At 37.9% G+C, this 20,208-nt stretch overlaps 1 protein-coding gene across 1 annotated transcript in view; it reads right to left on the bottom strand.

Moving 5' to 3' along the window:
- Window positions 1-6,098: 6,098 nt before the first annotated feature.
- The window catches only part of LOC149302550 (ribonuclease 3-like), an 89,365-nt gene continuing 75,255 nt past the window's right edge, over window positions 6,099-20,208 (bottom strand). Inside the window, exons 24-31 of the mRNA XM_089482230.1 lie at window positions 17,956-18,113; window positions 15,901-16,006; window positions 11,690-11,831; window positions 9,955-10,037; window positions 8,921-9,024; window positions 8,541-8,633; window positions 6,576-6,622; window positions 6,099-6,211 (exon numbers count right to left, since the gene is read on the bottom strand). Of these exons, the coding sequence (XP_089338356.1) occupies window positions 6,099-6,211; window positions 6,576-6,622; window positions 8,541-8,633; window positions 8,921-9,024; window positions 9,955-10,037; window positions 11,690-11,831; window positions 15,901-16,006; window positions 17,956-18,113 (846 nt within the window). The remainder of the gene's footprint in view (window positions 6,212-6,575; window positions 6,623-8,540; window positions 8,634-8,920; window positions 9,025-9,954; window positions 10,038-11,689; window positions 11,832-15,900; window positions 16,007-17,955; window positions 18,114-20,208) is intronic.

Genomic DNA, 20,208 nt, shown 5'->3' with positions numbered 1-20,208 from the left:
CATTAGCTGCCTTATATTCCTTCCCGTGATTCCTTCTCCTGACTTTTACATGCTGCTGACTTGCTCTTGCTACGCACAGATAACTCCTCACTTCTTTAATTGTGCTGGCAAATACCTTGCATATCCATTTGTCTCGAAGATATTACAGAAGTATATTACATTTTGTTCGCTAGGCTAGAATTTTAATAACATACATTTAATACAACATGGCTTAAAAATGTGATCTGTTTCTCTTCTTGTGGTCTTAAACCAGACTCAGAATTTTTAGCTCCTGTCCCAGAGTCTGGATTTGAGTGAGCAGATCCTGGAGAACACAAAGCTCCATACCTTTATATTCAAAACTGATTTGATGGTTCTTATCTGCCATTACTTTCAATGTGTGAGCCCACGTATCTGGTGGTCTTTCTATGCTATGCAGATATAGGTCCCGATGAATTGGTGTTTCCATGAAGATATGTATGGAAAGTATTTCATGACCACTTGTTTATCTGTTACATAAAATCTAATTTGCTACATGAGCGTTAGGACTTGGACTTGCTTTTCTAGAAAACAGTTATTTAAATCTGCATCATTCAGCCACTATCTGTCTCACCTTTTTGTTCTATTTCTGATTCATCTGCATTAAAGCACGGAATGTACAGACAGCAGTAAAACTAAAAGAGAAAACAGTAAAATGACACGCTCATTTTCATCACGGTCTGAAAAATCTAGATGTGATCTAGGATCCAGGGACATATGCAACAGAATAAAACTGAGTACAGGGGACTAGCTGGACACAAAATGGGCAAAGTTTAATAGCTACGTCAAGTCTCCATTCTAGATAGACATTATCTTTATCTCTATAATGACAGTAGCAAGAGTTTCTAGACCCTGGCTTATAGAGATGTGAGGACTGAGTACAAGCTGGTTCAAACCCCAATCATTAGGATTTCCCATTAGCTGTGGGAGATCGATGGTTGACTTGTGCACAACGTGTTTCATGCACCCAGTTCTATAACAACAACCAAGGCACTTCAAAGTAGGGACATGCCGAATATTGCTTCATGTTTTGAGTCTTGACTACCATTTCTTCACCAGGTCAGAGTTATATGTTGATAGATTTTGGTTTTCTCTCTGTAATTGTACAAAAAATACATCTATTAAATTACATCTTTTCTTGATTTACCTAATCTCAGATATGAGATCAGATACACATATGTCAGGTTAAAGTACAGGTTGCATATAAGTAGGATGAGCCACAACAGGATAACGGTCTAGTGCAGGTTTCGAAAAACAGGATGCTCCACTATGAGGATGCTCCCCTATAGAGCATCCTCATCAGCAGTGAGCAGTGAGCGAGCACCTACTTACGTACTGTTTATGTATACGTAAACCATAATATGCCTTTAAACTGAATAAATTCTTACATTTGCTATATACAAAGTCTAGATAAATGTGTTATTTTTATGTGATATTTTGAGCAGATGGCAAGATTTACACTTATTCCATTAAGTTATTACTTGTATCTCCTAGAAACGGAGACTGCATTTCAGTAGCTATACTTGTTCATTGAGTAAAATCTGTCATAAGAATAAATTGAGTGTTTTCTGTCTTTGTAAATATAACCCAGGTGCAGTTATTTAATTCTAAACCCACAGGTGCAGTTTCTAACATACATGATAATAACATTTTTTTATTTTGTCAAAATATGAAAAAATGTAATTATCTCTGCAGTTACTGTTGTCTTCCACTACTAACAAGCTAAATAGTCTTACAAATTTCCAGCCTAGCATTCCTTTAGAACCATAAATGTTCTGCCATACAAACCTGTACTAGCCAATTAAATGCCTTGATATGATCTGAATTTAAGCCCCCAGAATGTTTTGGGATTATTTTTAACTATGACATGAAAGGTAAGAAAACTCCCCAAAACTATGAATTTGTTATAATACTTTTGAGATAATAATGCACAAGGCATATATGGGGCATATTGATCTTTAGAAACTTAAATCAAATTAATGAATATTTTCATTTTGGAAAAGGAGGTTGGTTGTTAAATAGATGGCAACAAAGAAAAATAAATGCATAAGACCTTAATGGACGTAAACTTAAAAGATACAGGTTACTGTTCCTGACTACCATGTAATATGCATTCTTTAGAGGGACTAAGTAATACGTACACACTCATTCTAACACACACGCTCCCTCTCACACCACTCATGCTAACACACACTCCATCAATTACATCTACATCCTCACACACACTTACACATTCATCCTCTCTCTCACACACACAAATATATATATATATACATATACACATCCATGCTCACATACTTTTATACATGACACCCATGCTCACAGACTTATACACAGACATTTGTACTCACACTTATACATAAGACATCCATGCTCATCAACACTTATAAAGACACATTCGTGCTCACATACACACATATATATCCCTCCTTCCTGCCACGCCCTCTTACCTCTTCTGCATATTTTCATGATCGAGCAGCCTAATTATCCCTATGGGGTCACATGACGTGACCCTGCTGCGTTCCTTTCTTCCTGGTCTGGTCCAGGTCCCTTTCTGAACAATTTTGGGGCGGCACAAAGAGAGAAAAAGTGGTCGCAAGGGTCGCCCAGGCCTCCTACAGACACAAGCCCTGCAGATTCTAGCTTAACATGTTGCCTTCTTCATTTGAAATACACAACTTAATACAAAATCTGATACCATTCCTCCCTTTAAAGATTATAACTTATTAAACGAAGTTGCAAGGGTAATTTAGAGGTATTAAGGGATATAATAAACATAATATATTAATAGATAACCGTATTGTAGAGTATGTATGATTCGACTATGTCTCTCTGTACAAATTGGCACGATACATTCTATAGAAATCAATATATAATAGAAATAAGTTAAATGGTAATAGGGAATACTACAAATAAGATGTGGCATATTTTTATGTATCAAGTGCTATGTTTATTTATGTTACGTTGTTATGAATGTATTTATATGTTTATGTTTGTAAATAAATAAATAAATAATAAAAAAAAGAAATGTAGAAGGAACATGTGGCCTTCTTCATACCGACACCGATGGACGCTCAAAAAAAGTTATGCCACATTTGATTAGCTAAAATGAGCATTATAAATAGGCATGTACATATGTATATTTCTCCAATAAATAACAATATTAATTCTACTATCTCTGACCTTCTACTTATCACGTATCATATTGACTTATTTGTAACCAATATGTTGGGTTTGTGTATTGAATAGATGGCTTTAAAACTGGTTGATTACATAATTAAGAGATATGACTATGTACTTAATTATTCCTATAATTAGATTTCCACAGTTGGGATCAGAGTGCCCCAGGAAAAAAGCACTGTAACAAGAGACAATGGCTTACAGATAACACTGTTCCCTCTTGAACATAAATCCTGCCACTAATAACAGATAAATCCTTTATTACAAGAGGGACTAATAACGCATCTGTGTAGCCCAAATCTGCCATCTTTACTTTGGCTATATCAAATTGATTAAGGGATATTAAATGAAACACAAAGAAGTAGGTCTTAAAATACCTTTCATAATTGGTGTATAAACTAATACATCTACAAACCCAGTACTTTGGATTTAATAAAATGAGACAAAAACACACAACAACCTGGCTTTAGTCAGCCGATGAATCAAGACACTTTCTCCAGCCAACCTTATTTCCCGTTACTCACACTTCTTTGGGGGGCTGACACCATAAGACATTAATGAATGCACAAAAGCCTTTCGGAGCAATTTTTAGATGGGAAGACATAGTAGAGGAATATTCTAAACCTACCAAATAATATCTTATACCAGTTGTGTGTTTATCAACTGAGCAGTAGGAAGCGAGGCTTCTTCATACACAAAAGGACCCCTTGATGTTGGTGCCAATGGTTTCTGTAGTAATGCATTAAAAGGCATCCACAAGTTCATATGACAAATTTAATTTGTGTGTAAAGCAGACACCTAGCATTTTAATTTAACCCATTTACACGGATAGTGAGCCCCAATCACTATTGCCAAGCACTATGAGTTGTTTTAACAGTCAGTGCTATATTGCTCTAGAAACTATAAATGTAGATTTTACAAAATTTAAGGTTGAAATGCTCATTTAGCAAGAAGCATGTGGCCAGGTGGCAGGAACAGATATGCAGTAACCAGCATCAGCCCACCATTAATAACAAGCAAGAGGAAGTACAAAAGTGTTCATCCACTGTATGGCAAAGCTTCTGGTTAATGTATCCTGCACATCCATCACGGCTTATTATCTATTCAGGACCATATGCCCCAAAGCACCATACAGGCCTTGCTATTAGCAATACGTCATACCGGTCTGTGCTCTTGATAACATCTGGCAACGTAATCCAACCAGCAGGATGCTTTGCTTAATGTATTTACATTTGGCTACCGCCTAGCTGTATATACATCTGTCCACATCTGTAATTTGTGGATTAAAACATCAAGCATGGCACTTTCCATTCCTCTGTGTATATGAATGATGCAGCAAGTGGATGCTTCACATTATAATATGCAGGGTTTATAATATAGTAATATGCGCATTATAATATCAACTGTTGGTCTTAACTTGGTTGCTTTACCGTTGCTATAAAATGTATAGATGAGCAGCTTGTGGGAGAGTGAAAAACCTGTTGAAACCCGCCAAATTTATTTAAATAGCCATCCCCAGTGAACACAGTTGGTGCTGTATAACACACAGGTATAATTATAATTGATTTCTTAAAAGTCATCATAAAGACTAAGTCATCTCAGCTGTTCCTGGAGGACCAATGTATTAGGGTTAGCCCTTCAAAACACAGTGAGGCTGAATCTCTGCAAAACCCAAGTATAGAGAACACATTCTTAAGTGTGGAAGGTTAATGAGATCACTCCATTAATGTTACTACTGTCCACCTCCCATGCCTGCATGTATCTGCCGCACAAATCCTAATAACTTTGGGGCTCATTAACACACATTGGAATGAACTGTATTACTTATAGCTTTGTTACCATCTGCATACCAGCTCTAATGGTACAATGATTACTGGGCTGTGTAATAGAGAAGCCGCATTCTAAGAATCAAAGGGGATTTGGTAATGGGCAGCAGAAGAAACGAATGGTTGACATTCTGTACTGTGTGCTTGTAAACAAAATATCCTTGCAGCTGTTAACATCCATTGAAGAATTAGGCAGCATCCTAACTACTGATTAACATTCACTTTACCATGATACGGTGACGACTTTAATATAGAGGCATCCAGATTATACTTCCACTTGTCAGGCTAGCTTTTGCTACAAATGTGAGACAAGGCTGGAAATAGCATTTTAGAACTACTTCTGGGCTGCATTAGCAAAGGCCAATCTGCATCTTAAGTTATCACACTCTCTAGTACCTTCAGGTAGGTTATGGTATGCTGTATAAAGTGTAGGCTCACATCAAAACAGAATTGATCATACGCTGTGCCAGGGTTTTTTCATCACTCACTAAACATTTATTAGATGCATTTCTCACCTTTAACAAATAAAGAATATGCAACTTTTCAGCAATCATTCATACTTACCCTCAGCCTGTTGGAAATACAAGTTTGTAATCAGCGAAGAACACTCTGTACTTCACTGTCAATGTCTATCAGCTATCCAAACAACATGTCACTGCCTGAATACTCACGTAGCATCTGCCTCCTTTACATCTTATATTTAAGGAGTGTCCGCTTTCAGCATAGCAGTAACTCATACAAGAACTGGAAACCCAAATAAAGACAGCGGACAATTCTTCCTATTCAAAAATAACTCCTTAGGTTGACTTTATTATTTTGTACATTAAGACCATTTATAAATTAAAAAAAACACATCCAAAAAATGTACAAGTGTAACATTAAAAAACTACAACTAAAAACCACTAAAATAAGCAGCTAAGAACAAGTATATACACACACACAGACACAGACATATATTGTGATTTATTTCTTCTGTTTAGCTGGACGCAGTAGGAAATGTCTCTACGACGGCGTGGAAGCAGCTGCTACCCCCTGTGAGTTGAATGGAAGCAGTAAGGCTGCCAAGCTTTATTTTCACACGTCTTCTGTATGTTCGTGTTGCTCCTTCTCCATCCTCATTTCTTTCAATTCCTGTCTGTACTTCCGTTCGATAAAACGTTTCTGATGAGCCATCTGGGGGAAGTTATCTGGGAAAAAGAAGAAGAATGACATCACTGGTGCTATGTTTCTTCAATGCTATAGATTCCGTGCAGTGAACAGTAGGAAAATGCACTGATCCAACCATATAAGAAACTACAGGTAAGTCAGAAATTGAACATGTGTTATTAGGTCCGGAAACATTTACAATGTATTGTGTAGATGCCAATGATAAATGTCACCTGTCACCATGAATCTAGTTTGCATTCTACCTTGAAAAACAAAGATCTGCTATTGACAGTGGGCCTTTAGAGACAAAACTGCCAGAAACAAATTGTAAATGAATTCTGAGAAGTTTCATCTGAAGAAACAAATTAAAAATAATACGTAAAACACACAAATGGCAATTCTCACATTTGTCCAGGGCGTCCACGGCAGCTCCCATCTCAGCCTGCTGAATGCTACACAAAGAAAGAAAAAAAAAACATTCAAATTAACCTAATTACTACCGTAAGCTTTAGCAGAGCTCTTAAATCCTTTTAAGTGGCAATAACACGGGGAAATAGGAAAGAGAAGCAAACCATTTCTTGAGGGTCTTTACGATAAAAAGCATACTTTAAGATAGTTTTGTTATTTGTCGGTTTCCAAATTATTGTGTAAATCTTTAAGTCATAACACTATACTTACTTTAAAAGGCACTCTGATTTTATTCTTGTTAAGGGCCAGGAGAAAGCTTTGCTATTGCTTTAGGTTTGGGTGGTATTCTGCAGAAGTGCCCTACATCATACTTAAGGTGTCAGTCATGCTTAAAAATCATACCGCTCCGGCAATTGCTTGTGGCCACCTCCTAGCATCTGTCGGGGAGAAGTACCAGGTATCTGCACACGCTCAATGAGGAGCACAGGTACTAGGTGTGCACACAGAGTGAATTCTCCGCTTGATGTTGGGTTCGGCAATGGTCCTCTCTCCAGGCGCAGTAGTACAGGAGCACTAAACCAACTCTCTGACTAAGACTTATGAAAGACTGACCAGAGCTCACCGAGGTTGGCCCTCCATGACACATAGGGAGAGTTAAACTGTTTAACACCTCCGTCAAACACCAGATTTTAGCGTAAGGTTCTAGGAAAATTTGTGGACCCATAGAAATTTAAACAGAATTGCTACATAGAAAACTAAGGAAGCTTTGATTTCTAAAAGTGATCTAATAATTTATTTTTGTACAAGTGTTTTTTTTTTTATTGTTACTTTTTCAATTTGAATGCCTTGCTCCCGAACCGCTCGCGGGCTACTAATTGTTCTCATGCCTGTATTTATCTGTAACAGCGAACAAGCGAGTTTCAGCATTCCGATTAAAAACTTGCAGGCTGAAACCTTTTGAAACAAACACACCTGCACTAAATATAAAAATCTTTGTTCGCCAAAATGCTGTACAGAGCTCTGCACATAATTACCTGCTCATCATTCTTGCATAATGACAGGTAAGGCCCTTAATCTACATTGAAAGCCGTAACAAAATGCTACAAAAAAAAAAAAAGCTTAATCCTTTCTAACTGTATTCTTTCTGGATGGATGGAAAACATTTCCAAATGAATTCAGTCACAGATGGATAACAATAGGAGCTGTCAAAGTGCACAACGGAAGGGGTTGTAACATAGATTTTCCGTCAAACTCTTTATCATGTCATTTCAGGGATATATATATATATGGCTTTGTTAATACATATGTCACTTAGTGACAATGTGTGTATCGTTTTGCTAACTGCAGCTGACACTACACGGGTCATAGGTTGGGCCATTCTGTCCACCGTTTTTACGTAAGTGTACAAGGGATGAGTGCAAGCTCAGTTGAAGAGGTAAGGTTCAGATTTAACCCTCTCTAAATGGCACAGAAAGCATCTTGAAGAAGATGTAACTGATCAAGTGGGAACAGAATCATTTCAGATTCTATATTATATATATATATATATACATACATATATATATATACATACATACACACACACACTGGAGGAAAATGCAGATATCTAAAATGGTGAGGGTGAGAGGAGATTTTTTTTTTTTTTTTTTTAGAAAACATAACAATATGTGCAGAATGGCATGCAAATAGTTAAGCTTTCAGAATAGGACATTAAAGGTGAAGAAACAGATTTCTAAAGTAAGTTCATACTTAGATGGAAGCCAAGAGTGAGAACGGAACTATATATTTTATTTAACAGGTTCACAGGACGAGATTATTATAGCATGCGAGCAAACATGGGACTTAAAAAAAGGCCTTTTAGCAAGAGATTACAGTAATTCTGGCAGGATGGTATGAGGGCATGCATTAAAGATTTCATTATTTCATTCCAAACAGCAGCAATGTGAAAAAAGTCGAGGTTACCTCGGGCCTTTACCGCAGCCAATACGCTCGCCTTTGAAATATACAGCAACGGTGTATGTTCTGGCATGAGAAGGTCCAACTGTTTGAAGAGTTCTAAAGCAAAACAAACAAGATTTAGTTTTTTTTTTTTTTTTAAGTATTAATTTTAACCAATGTTATAAAGAATCGTAACTTAACGTAATGTTGGACTGCACATCAGCTTGCTTTATAAAGCCATTAAATAGTGCATTACATATGACAGATGTATACAGATCTATCTGTATGAAGCGGTTCTTGATTACACGAGAAATCCACAGTGTTGAAAGCAATTTTTACACTGCTGCTTCTATAAGACAGGGAAAATAATTCAGCACTAGGCATCCTCTTGCTTTATGTCTTACTTGTATAAAGGAATATCTGGCTCTTTCCCTTCTGTTCTCAGGGTCAGACAGCACTGCTGGAGCTGGGACTTAGGATCATTCCAATCTTGATTTAAAATAAACTCCTACATCGATGCAACAAGAAAAAAAAAAGTATGTTACACACAGGAGTCATTCATTCTTGTACATCGACAAACAAGAAATTTAAAAGCTCAACCGTACAAAAGACGGGAATCGTCTCCCCTAAAGAAAACATTTTCACTTGTAACAAAGTACACTAGCAGACGGCTTCCATGAGCAACCCAGTTACAGGATTCGTTTTCAGATTGTCTCGCTGGGGAGGTAATCCTTGTGACCTCCTGCGCAACAGTTTGACAATTCTTCACGCGATGACGTATTCACAATGACATATATGATATATATATATACTGGTATTGAAAAATGTCACAAAATATCATATGCCCTAGTGTATAATTTGCGTGCATAGCTTAGCAATTCAGGAAAAGCACACTTTCTTGGACATGTTTAATATATACGATTGTTCAAGGAACATTCCTTTTTTATCCAGCAGATTTTACAGAACTTTGTTTTAATTGTGTAATGATGAATCGACTTTAAAATTCTTCACAGCACTTTTTGATTGACTGCCCCATATGTCTAAACACAGAAGCGAAGATTCCCTTCATTTACTCCACCAGGGAAGTCCATCTCTCCTAAAAAAGTGATTTTATCCACTAGCATATTGACACCCTTGAGGTATTTGAAATCCTGTATCGTTTCTCTTCCTAATACATTCGAGCAAAATACATCTGCGCCGCTTAACCAATAAACTTGTCATTTTACTTCTGCGGAATCTTTACAGCCGCGGGTGGTTAACCTTTTCTGGTCTTCAGCAAAAGGCAAGAGGGGGGAAAAAAAATAAATAAAAAAAAAACAGGCTTATAAAGTAAAAAAAAAAATTACATCTAAAACATGAGCAGAGGCGTTCATCACGTGTTCAGATGAGCTAAGGGAATGTCAAACGGCGAGGCTGTAGCACAATAAATGTAATTTACCTTTAGTCGTGGGAAGAAGCAAACATTCATAAACGTGTGGACGTATTCCAAGTCCTTATCAATATAAAGTGCTGCGATAAAGGCTAGAAGTAAAACAGATGGATTAATATTGCACATGCTTCTCTGGCGCAGCGCAGAGATATACAATATTTATATATATATATATATATATATATATATATATATATATATATGTATGTGAGGGAAAAGAGAAAAACACCAAAGTCACCTTTTCGTAGGCGGAATGACGTCGTTGGCACAGCGAGTGGCTAGAGATACATAACCACTGCAAGCAAGCGCCAAATATTTAAGGGAAATGAACGGGCTGGTGACTGGAAATGGAGGCACTTACATAGAAATGTATTCTTATATTAAATATTTATGCTGCAGTCACCAAAGCACGACGCCTCCTAAAATACACAACACTTCATTACACAGCACGGTCTAATTCTTCTCAGACCATTTGCTTCAAGTTCACATAGTGACATGTTTAGTACCTAAAATAATTGGTCCTGTAAGCCTTAAAGGGGAATTAACAATTACGCTTGTATATTTTATTTTCCTATTACAATTTATTACACAGCTCCCACACACAGACACGTATTGCTACAGATCAAAATTGCACTGCTGGATAAAGCCTTCTCAATGGTGCAAAAATTAACTATACTTTTTGCCCTATTCTACACGGATTATTTGTGCACTACGCATATGCATATATATATATATATATATATATATATATATATATATATATATATATATATATATAGTTTCTTAAATTACAAAAAAAGCTTCATATTAGGTGTGCTGGGTGCTTGAGCAAAAGTACTTTATTCACTTGTACCAGATAGAAAAATATGTTTTAATGTAATTTTATTTTATTTTTACTGGATATGGTTAAAACATGGATCTGTTAACATGCCTGTTAAAGAAAACACAATTTGAGGCATATTAAAAAAATAAATAAATAAATAAAATAAAAAATAAAATCACCATTACACAAGATGTTAATACATTGATCATATATTAAAAGAGACAGACCACGATTAGTGATGTCCGTTTTTTTTCATCTGGTGAGCTCGAGGTAGACTTTTGAAATTCACCTGCCAGTTGGCCAAACTCTATTAATATAATCAGATCTATCAAGAACATCACCAGGAATGTATATGTGGTGCTGTGGCTTAAATTCAATTGCTCAAAGAGCCACATGGCCAAAAAATGTCCCTAAAGCTAAACATTGTTACAACGAGACATCACTACAGTCCATAAATTGATTACGAGCAAGCAACAGAGGAAATAGTGTCTTCCATAAAACAATAATAAAACGGCATTAGATTCAACATTTCATCATTAATTACTTTCCAGTGGATGTTCTGGAAAGGAAAAGAGGAAGTAACATGATATGAAGTCAAATATTTACAGTAGGGCTTGTGATTTAAAATTCAGTCTCTGCACTTTGAGCTATACGGTTTGCGATTCCAGGATGTCTGTAATATTTATATCGCGTTAACTATAAAGACAGCATATACTCTGGCATATATCTGTTTGCTGCTTGGGAAGTCTAATAAAGATTTTGTGGGCATCTGTTTGAATAACCAAATAAGATTTAAAACAATTTATTGGCTTGGATGCCATCAGAAGACAACCAGGTCATAACAGAGGAGAACACAAATTGTATGTTTTTCCGATCTGAGAAGCCCAGTGTTATAAGACATTTTTGTATGTAACCACTTACATTCCAACAGGTCAGCCAAAGTCTTGGTCCGAAAGCCTACGTTTCTCTTTGTTTTATCGTTGGTGATGGCAAACTCTTGCATTCCAAGCTCCTCGGCTACCTTGGCCTGTGTCCTGTTGTTCACCAGAGAACTGCGCAGGAGCTGCAAAAAGCAAGAGAATAAGATAATGGGTGGAAATAAAAGACGTAGGCGCCCGATCCAAAATCCTGACATCTTAAAACATGAGAGCATTTCAGATTAGCTATTAGTCTGCTTTAGAGTAGGTACACGTCTTCATATTTCAAGGAAAGTGGACTCTGAGAGCCAAGACAAAACAAAAGAGCTAACAACAACATGATGGCATTTTCTAAGTATTAGCATTTTCCTTAAATTTATGGTTGGAATTCCTGCTGTTCTGTCTGGCTTGTAATTTCTAGAAGAAAACCCAATGCATCTGGTACGGACCCGCCACTTGTTTGAAAGCCGTTCTCTAAAAGACAGCTGCTTTTGTAAATATATATTGAATCGATTTTATCAAATATAAGATGAGGTCAGATTAAAATCTAAATCTAGATCCCTCGCAGAGCTGCAGGGGACCTGGATCGTCCTCTCTGGCAGCTGGCGGGCATCTGTGCGATGCGCGCAGACATCCTCCGCTACTGCCCTCCACTTCCGCCGTGTCTTCTATGATGGAGCACCAGCGTGACCTGACCTTCCGGTGCTCCATCATAGAAGCCCTGGCGGAAGTACCGACGGAGGTTGTCTGTGCACATTGAGAAACGTTTGCCGGCTGCCAGAGAGGAGTATCCCCTGCAGCGCTGCAGGGGCCCAGGATCCGCCTCTCTGGCAGCCGGTGGGCTTCTGTGCGATGCGTGCTGACATCCTCCGCTACTGCCGACACTTCCACTTGAGTATCTATGATGGAGCACCATCGTGACGTGACCTTCTGGTACAGCGGCAGAGGTTTGTCTACGCGCATCGCGCAGATGTTCAACACTTGCCCCTACTAGACAACAAGGTAAGTTTGGGGGGGGCAAAGTGGCATATCTGGGGTATAAGGCTTATCAGAAGGCACAGCGGCATATCAGGAGGGTGTAAGGGGTATATCTGGGGTGGGCAGAGTGGCATATTTGGGGGTATAAGGCATACTGGGTGTATAAGGAAAGGGATATCAGGGGAGGGCAGAGTGGCAAGCCTGGGCTCAGATGTGCATAACTGGGGAGGCAGGTTGGGAAATAAAAACAAGAAATGCATTTTTCTAAAAAAAAAATAAAAATAAAAAAAAAAATGTAAATAAACGATTAATCGAAAAAATAATCGGCCAACTAATGGATTATGAAAATAATCGTTAGTTGCAGCTATATATATATATATATGCCTCTGTTTTACTGAAAAAACATGGGTGCCGTATATTTTTATATATATATATATATATGGCACCAATGTTTTTTCAGTAAAACAGAGGCATAACTTGGTGAAAGGGGGGGGTGGTAGTCTTCATGTCTGCAGTTGTATTTGTCACAAAGGGTCAACCCCAGTGAACTTCAACCTGCACAATGACCACTTAAAGGGAGATATATCTGTGATAAAACGGTGCAGGGGGCCGATAACATTCAACCACAGGGAGAAAGGCTATTTAAGAGACCTTACGAAAATACACATGGCTAACCAACATGAGCCTTTCAGCCTCCTTACCAGCCCTCCCTTCATTAAAGGGGCCAAACTCAACCTTTCCTACAGGAGAAGCCCACCGGGGTTTTAATACATAGTGAATACAGGGAGCTGAAATGTTCACCTCTCCTGCAAACCTGAGGTTAGTGAATCCAATCCGGCGATTCTCTTCTTATTACAGTAACTATGCACTAGTAAGCGTGATCTATAATGAACACATATTAAGGGATAAACATTCTGTCCGGGACTGTGATTCATTCATTTTATCATTATAATAAGTAAAACAAAAGAAAGCAATTATCTCTGCATAGGTCCAGTGGATAACCCACCGATAAATGAATGGGCTTCATCTGAATTTAGTACAACTGCCTCCTGTCTTTCAAAAGATGCAATTCCCATCCATCAGCTTGAGAATCCAATCGAGGGAGTGTAATGTGTTAATCAGTCTTATCTTTTTTTTTTTTTTTCTTTCTGCGACTGCGATATAGAGAGAGAAAAAAAGTCTGCTACAAATCTAGATATGTTTAATGCCCCAAAGTGATCTACTAACTGATGCATGTATCCTAATCATTGCAATGGATTCCTCTGCAATGACTTAACTGCAATAAACCCATTCTATCTGGGAAGGCACATTTTAAGTATTATACATTTTTTCTTCATCTCAATCTCGGTAATTTAGAGCCTCCTAGCACTTCCCCATCTCTTTAAATGGCGAGCAATTACAATATATTTAACTCCTTGTGGTCCTCTTGTGGATCTCAGTGACATTCAGAGAATGTCATCCTGTCTGGGCTTATTCCCTGGCGTAAATTACTTTGAGCGAGGAGGACCACTAGAACACTGATTTAGGCTGTAATGACAGTGACTTGCCCATTACAACATAATTATAACCTTGAGCAATTATGTGCTTGCAATCTCAAAAGTCATATACAGCGTGCGCTCATTCAGCGTCTCGAAACGAAGGAGATGGTAATATTCGTGTATATGAATGTTTCCACAACCTACATATTCACAGTTATTATATAACATAATAATACATAATGTTATTTGTGGCTGATATGTAGTTTCAACATTATATTTGCATACTTTGGTAGTATCCCTACATTTAGGGCGTCAGACATTGTGGAAAACACAGAATAGGTTCTGTATTGTATTCTGGAAAAGAAAATAACTCCAAAAGAAGGCTGTGCCATCCAAATAATGCTGTACAGTATTTGTAAAAGGTATTCAATATGTCTGCATTGCACATATGTCCCCCTGCCAAAATGACACATTTTATGTTACTGAGAGGGTGGTAGATAAGTGGAACAGCCTCCCAGCAGAACTGGCAGGTGGCTAATACAATACAATAGTTATATGGGATAGGCATATAGATATCCAGTATCTAAGACCATGGACTGATTAAGGCTTGACTGTTTACAGGAGGAAAAAAAAACTTGCACACTAGATTGGCTGAATGTTTCTAATCCGCCATTAAATTCTAGATTTCTATAAAGTAGTCTGTTAAGTCAACGCATTTAATGGTGTTTGTATGGATTGCAATGAAAATGTATTAAGGACACTCTTTTAAAAAAGCAGCCACACCAACTTTCTTTTTGGGGGTCTCTGATCGTTTCAACCGGATTATTTTGTCTCTCCCACATAGTAAAACTGCTGAGTGTTGTTGATGGATTCAGGTAACCTTTGAAAGTGTTAACTTCACGATATGGATTCTAAAAGTTGTGACAGTTGCCCTTCTGACGTATAATACTTCCCGTATTTCTCTAATGCATATGTTTAAAACAAACAGAATTTTCTATCGACTTCAAACTCACACACGTACATAAATATATAAATATAATAATTAGAGGCAAAATGTTTTTTCCAGGGTACACTTTCCGCAATAACCCTCTCTCCAATAAAACTGAATCTACAGGGTATCGTTAACAAATCTACTCATTTCATACTAAATCCAAAATTGGAGACAGGTACCGGCATTGCTTTATTATCAATAAAGAGGTTTATAGCGGTTGCTAATGCTATGGCAGATGAAGCAATATTTCTACTACTGCTTTTTTCTTCCATTCCCATTAGGCAGCACCCCCAAACCAGTGACATACACGTTGAAACCATAGGTTCTGCCTAGAATTTATGGAGAAATTGTTGTACGGCAATAAAACCGGCCCCTTCATTTCTCCCTTTGACAGAAGACACTTGTGCTTACCCTTAATTAAGTTTGCAGCCTGCTAAAGGTATGTAACCTGGCGTAAATCAGCGGTACGAGACGCCTTAGTGCCTCTTGCGATAAAGAAAGTACCGGTGCCACTGCGCATGCACGGCTTATCAGATTACATTATTGATTTGTCAAGGCGCAGACACAAAGAACGCAGGAAGCACTGGGCTCATAAATCACGGTGCCATGCCACCGCAACATACTTAAACCGATCCCCCCAACAAATCTCCTGCCAGGAGTTGTGGCGACAGAATACCTAGTTATTCATCAAAAGCAGAATAGTTCACTAAATGCTCGACTCCGCCTGGGACGCCTGCCTTCTTGGGACATGATTTATGTGCCTCTCACCGTTAAGTGGCCCTCGTGATGATCGGGGAAATGTATGAATAAATATTCCGTGGCTACCAGCTGCATTATAGAGTCACCCAGGAATTCCATCCTCTGATTGTGGCCTCTGGAGGGAAGATAAAGGAAACAAATAAACATTGATACCACAGGGATCGATAATCACTCAGAGAATGAAACATTAAAATTAAAAGCCATTTGCAGAAGAAGAAAAAAAAAATGAAGCTTAAGAGCGCGGGATTTACCCGAACACACCAAAAATAAATGATATCCTTTAAATGAACAGGACAGGATTCAATGCGTTTTGGCTTATCAAGACTTGTCTGAATTAAATCTAGAACAGAAAAGATAACGGCCGATTTCATATATTACCCTTAAAATAATGACTCTCTGCGACGAAAAAACCCACCTATCGTGGAAAATCATTAAATTAAGAAGATACCCATAAATAAAAGTGGCATATACCAAATAACGTGGTATACCAGACTTTGCTTCCGAATGTATCTCGCATGCCAAAAGGCTGAGCGTGGTGTTCATATGGGATTTAAAAGGATTCGGGGCATACTTTGGAGTCTCTTAACCCTTTAAGCACGCCTTTATTTCCTGCTACTCCATTATTCACTGAACTGAGAATAAACAAAAACAAGGACATGCTGGTCTTAGAAATAAATGATTAATAAGAAATATTTTAAAGTACTTGAAAGAGAACTATAAAACGCAAAAGGAAAAAAAAAAAACACTCAATGAATCTGTTTACCTTGCAAATTGTTCAGTACTGAAAATGAGATCAAAGGGACCCCCGGTTCTTTGTTTAGCGTTTTCATGATAATACTAATGACTGCATAAATCTTTGCACTAGATGAGCATAAAACAATACCAGGTAGTGATATTTACTGGGGTACCAGATTTATTTAAGCAGATTTCATTCCTGATAAAATACTAGGAGGAGGCAGAGTTCTTCTAAATTATGGTAAATATTGGTGAATAATATTCTTAAAATTTTAGAGAAACAAAATGAAATAAATTCCATTGGTATGGCAAATAGCATTGACTGGCGCTACCGTCCCCATGATGAATTTTTCATGGATATTTATAGTTTAGATTAAAATAAATGTATAAGTAAGAAGTTTGGTACATAGTGGTGTAAGACAAGGAGCAGAATCATCACTTAGGAGAGGAGCTTGTAACTCCTGAATCCATAGACAAGAACTCCTAGCAATCAGAATCGGACTCCTATTTAAGGAAACCTTGGGCTACATAAAGGTGTGTGTGGGGTTTATCCACTAAACGGGAGTGGCATTTGAAAGTGTCTTGTGAGAATTCCCTTTATGGATTGCCCTTTATAAAGCATATTGCAGTTGATGACAGGCTACCGACTGTTGGAATGGCTTTCGATCCGCAATGCGACAAAACAGTTTCGATCGGACATAGCCCCCAGTCCACAAAGTACACGCATTTGAACTTACAGTGAAAACATCAGGCTATGACAATTCAAAACGCGACTTATATGTTCTAAATCTGTTTAAACCCGATACTGCCCCTTTAAAACAGCTGCAAACCTAAAGCCAAGGAAGCATTCTCTGGAGAGCTTGCAGGAAACTAGTGGTTTCAACTCTGTCACTTCACCAGTAATTACCGCACGGTTCCTTGGCAAGAAGAGTTAAAAACGCATAATTCAAGGGGTAAGTAGACTTTGAAGGAATCCCACTGATTTAACTATACATTATACAGGGCCAACCAGGCTCTTCTTGTTGCAGAAGCTCACAAGGGGTTCTGACAACTATACCTTTAGTGAACCGACCCCTCCTGGCATGCACCTGTATATAATCATAACCGATCCCTCCGTGGCATGCAGCTATATATAATCATAACCGACTCTTCCGTGGCATGCACCTGTATACCATCATAACTGACTCCTCCGTGGCATGCACCTGTATATGATCATAACTGACTCCTCCGTGGCATGCACCTGTATATGATCATAACTGACTCCTCCGTGGCATGCACCTGTATATAATCACAACATGCCAGCCAGAGGAAGAGCCTTTCTTTACTTACAAGGTCAGATGGTTAAATCCCACCGTTCTCAACGTGAAAGCCCGAGCCAGTAAGCGGACATGTGAAAAGGAAACTCCAATGGCATCTTCAAACTTTGTTAGCTTCTTCAGTACAGGGGACGTTTCAATGAGATGTCTATCAGCGTGAGGCTCCTGGAGCTGAGAAGAGTAATATGAATGTGTTCAGAGACGCAGATTTCGCGCTTATTTATGTTCATTGCAAAGCCCTTAAAATGAATTCTTTTCTGTACTGCACCAAATAAACTTTGCATGTTTGCGTTATGCAAAGTGGCAATAAAAAGGTCACGATTACGACGCGGTTGGCAGTTTTATCAATTTGAGACAACTGTGACAATCATTTTCTTTCGGCTGCTTTTCAATGGATCACCTACATTGCTTATTTGCTAGGATTTGGAAGTTATTCTTGCCATAAAAATAGGCGCTATTAATGATACGATGACATTCTGCAAGGCTTGTTCCTTTAGTCTGGATAGACAGTTGTCATAATTCTGTTCGCCGGTTGATGCCGAAAACAAATAATTTAGCAAATTCATGACAACTCGTCGACGGAAAGAGGACAAAACACGAAGTTATGCTTACAAGCTTGATTTAAATTACCTCTGCCTGCAAATGAAGTGAAAAATAAGATTAGGAACTAATCAGTCTACAATAGCATTTGTAAATAAGATAAACTAACCTAGTTAAAAAAAAATCTAGCATGTGCTTGAACAAAGATTTAGAGACGCACGCAGAGAGGTGCGGAAGGGAATAAACGAATGTTGTGTCAGTTTGTAAAAATATAAAAATAGCAATTCATATCACTGAATTCGAGATAAGCAGCGGCAAGGGAATAGAATATTTAACTAGCGTTTTATATACAAGACATTTAACTGGAATAAATTAGCACATATTGTAAAAACTAAATTACTATAAAAAGTGTGTGTAAATGGCAAAGTATATTTTTGACTTGATTACTGGAATAAAAAAAGAAGTGTTCCTTCTAGTAATGTTCTAGGATTTTTTTGTTTTTTTACTAGGGTATTATATATTAATTATATATTAAGATGTTTTAAAAAAGCTAAAAAAAAACAGGCTGGTGAGGGAAAAAAGAGAACAGCTTAAAGGGCTTAAAAATGAACAGTAGGTTATAGGACTAACCCCGTGTCCCTGGGAAACACGATCCTCATTTGTTGCAGGAGGCAACTCACTTTGTTCAGTGTTTTATATAAAAATGCTGGTTGCTGGCTCCTAAAATAAATATTCAAGTTGGCTCCAAGGTAAGTCCGGTCTCCTAAGTTCTTTAAACGATTGCCAACCCCATTGAACGGCGCACTTACGGTTAGAGAGGTGTCACAGCAAAACAATAGAGGTTTTGAATGAAAGCTGTGCAAGATGATTTGCTACTAGAAATGTCTGAAGGAAGCGAGTACCATGCATGGTCTACCAAAAGTACACTGGGAAGCTGTGGTCTGATGTGTTTGAGATGATCATATCTTACACAGAGATCAGTAAATGTTTCAGGCCTGATTTTGGAGCCACAGTCAAGGGGACAAAAAATGGTACACCCATAGAGATCACTAAATTATAAAATGCTAGGCATGAGTGGTAGGATCCTGAAAGCCACAGTTACTTGACTGGAAGGATATGTTTTGAGGATAAGTGGTAGTCCTTATTACAGAACTTGCTGAGGCTGCCAACTACTTTCATCCACTAATTTCCCCAAGTTCTTCTGGAGTCTTTTAAATCCAGGGATAAGTGAACATAAAGTTTAAACAAAGTATAAATAGCAAATAGTGGTGCTGCAGACCACCGGTGCTGTAGTCTGTCTGAACAAACTGTTACAGAGACACATAAAAAACAACATCAAAGAAAATAAATCTGGTCCATATTATACTCTATATGACCAAAAGTATGTAGACCCCTGACCACCACATCTATATGAGCTTGTTGTATATCTCATTCAAAAACCATGGACATTAATATGGAGATGGGACTGCACAAAGCAGCTACAACAGCCTCTTCTGTGAAGGTTTTCCGCAAATATCTTGAGTGTGTCTGTGGGCATTAACTCCCAATGAGCCAAAAGATGAGGTCAGGCACTCATATTGGTCGAGAAGGCCTGGATCGCAATCTGTGGTCCAATTCATCTAGGGCTGCAACTAACGATTATTTTAATAATCGATTAGTTGGCCGATTATTTTTTCGATTAATCGGATAAAAAATTCAATTTTTATTTTATTTAAAATAATGTAAT

The sequence above is a fragment of the Sceloporus occidentalis genome, unplaced genomic scaffold (assembly GCF_023333645.1).
Source record: "Sceloporus occidentalis isolate IW3139 unplaced genomic scaffold, rSceOcc1.0.p SCAF_18, whole genome shotgun sequence".
Classification (NCBI taxonomy): Eukaryota; Metazoa; Chordata; class Lepidosauria; order Squamata; family Phrynosomatidae; genus Sceloporus; species Sceloporus occidentalis.
This window is presented reverse-complemented; position numbering and strand designations above follow the sequence as displayed.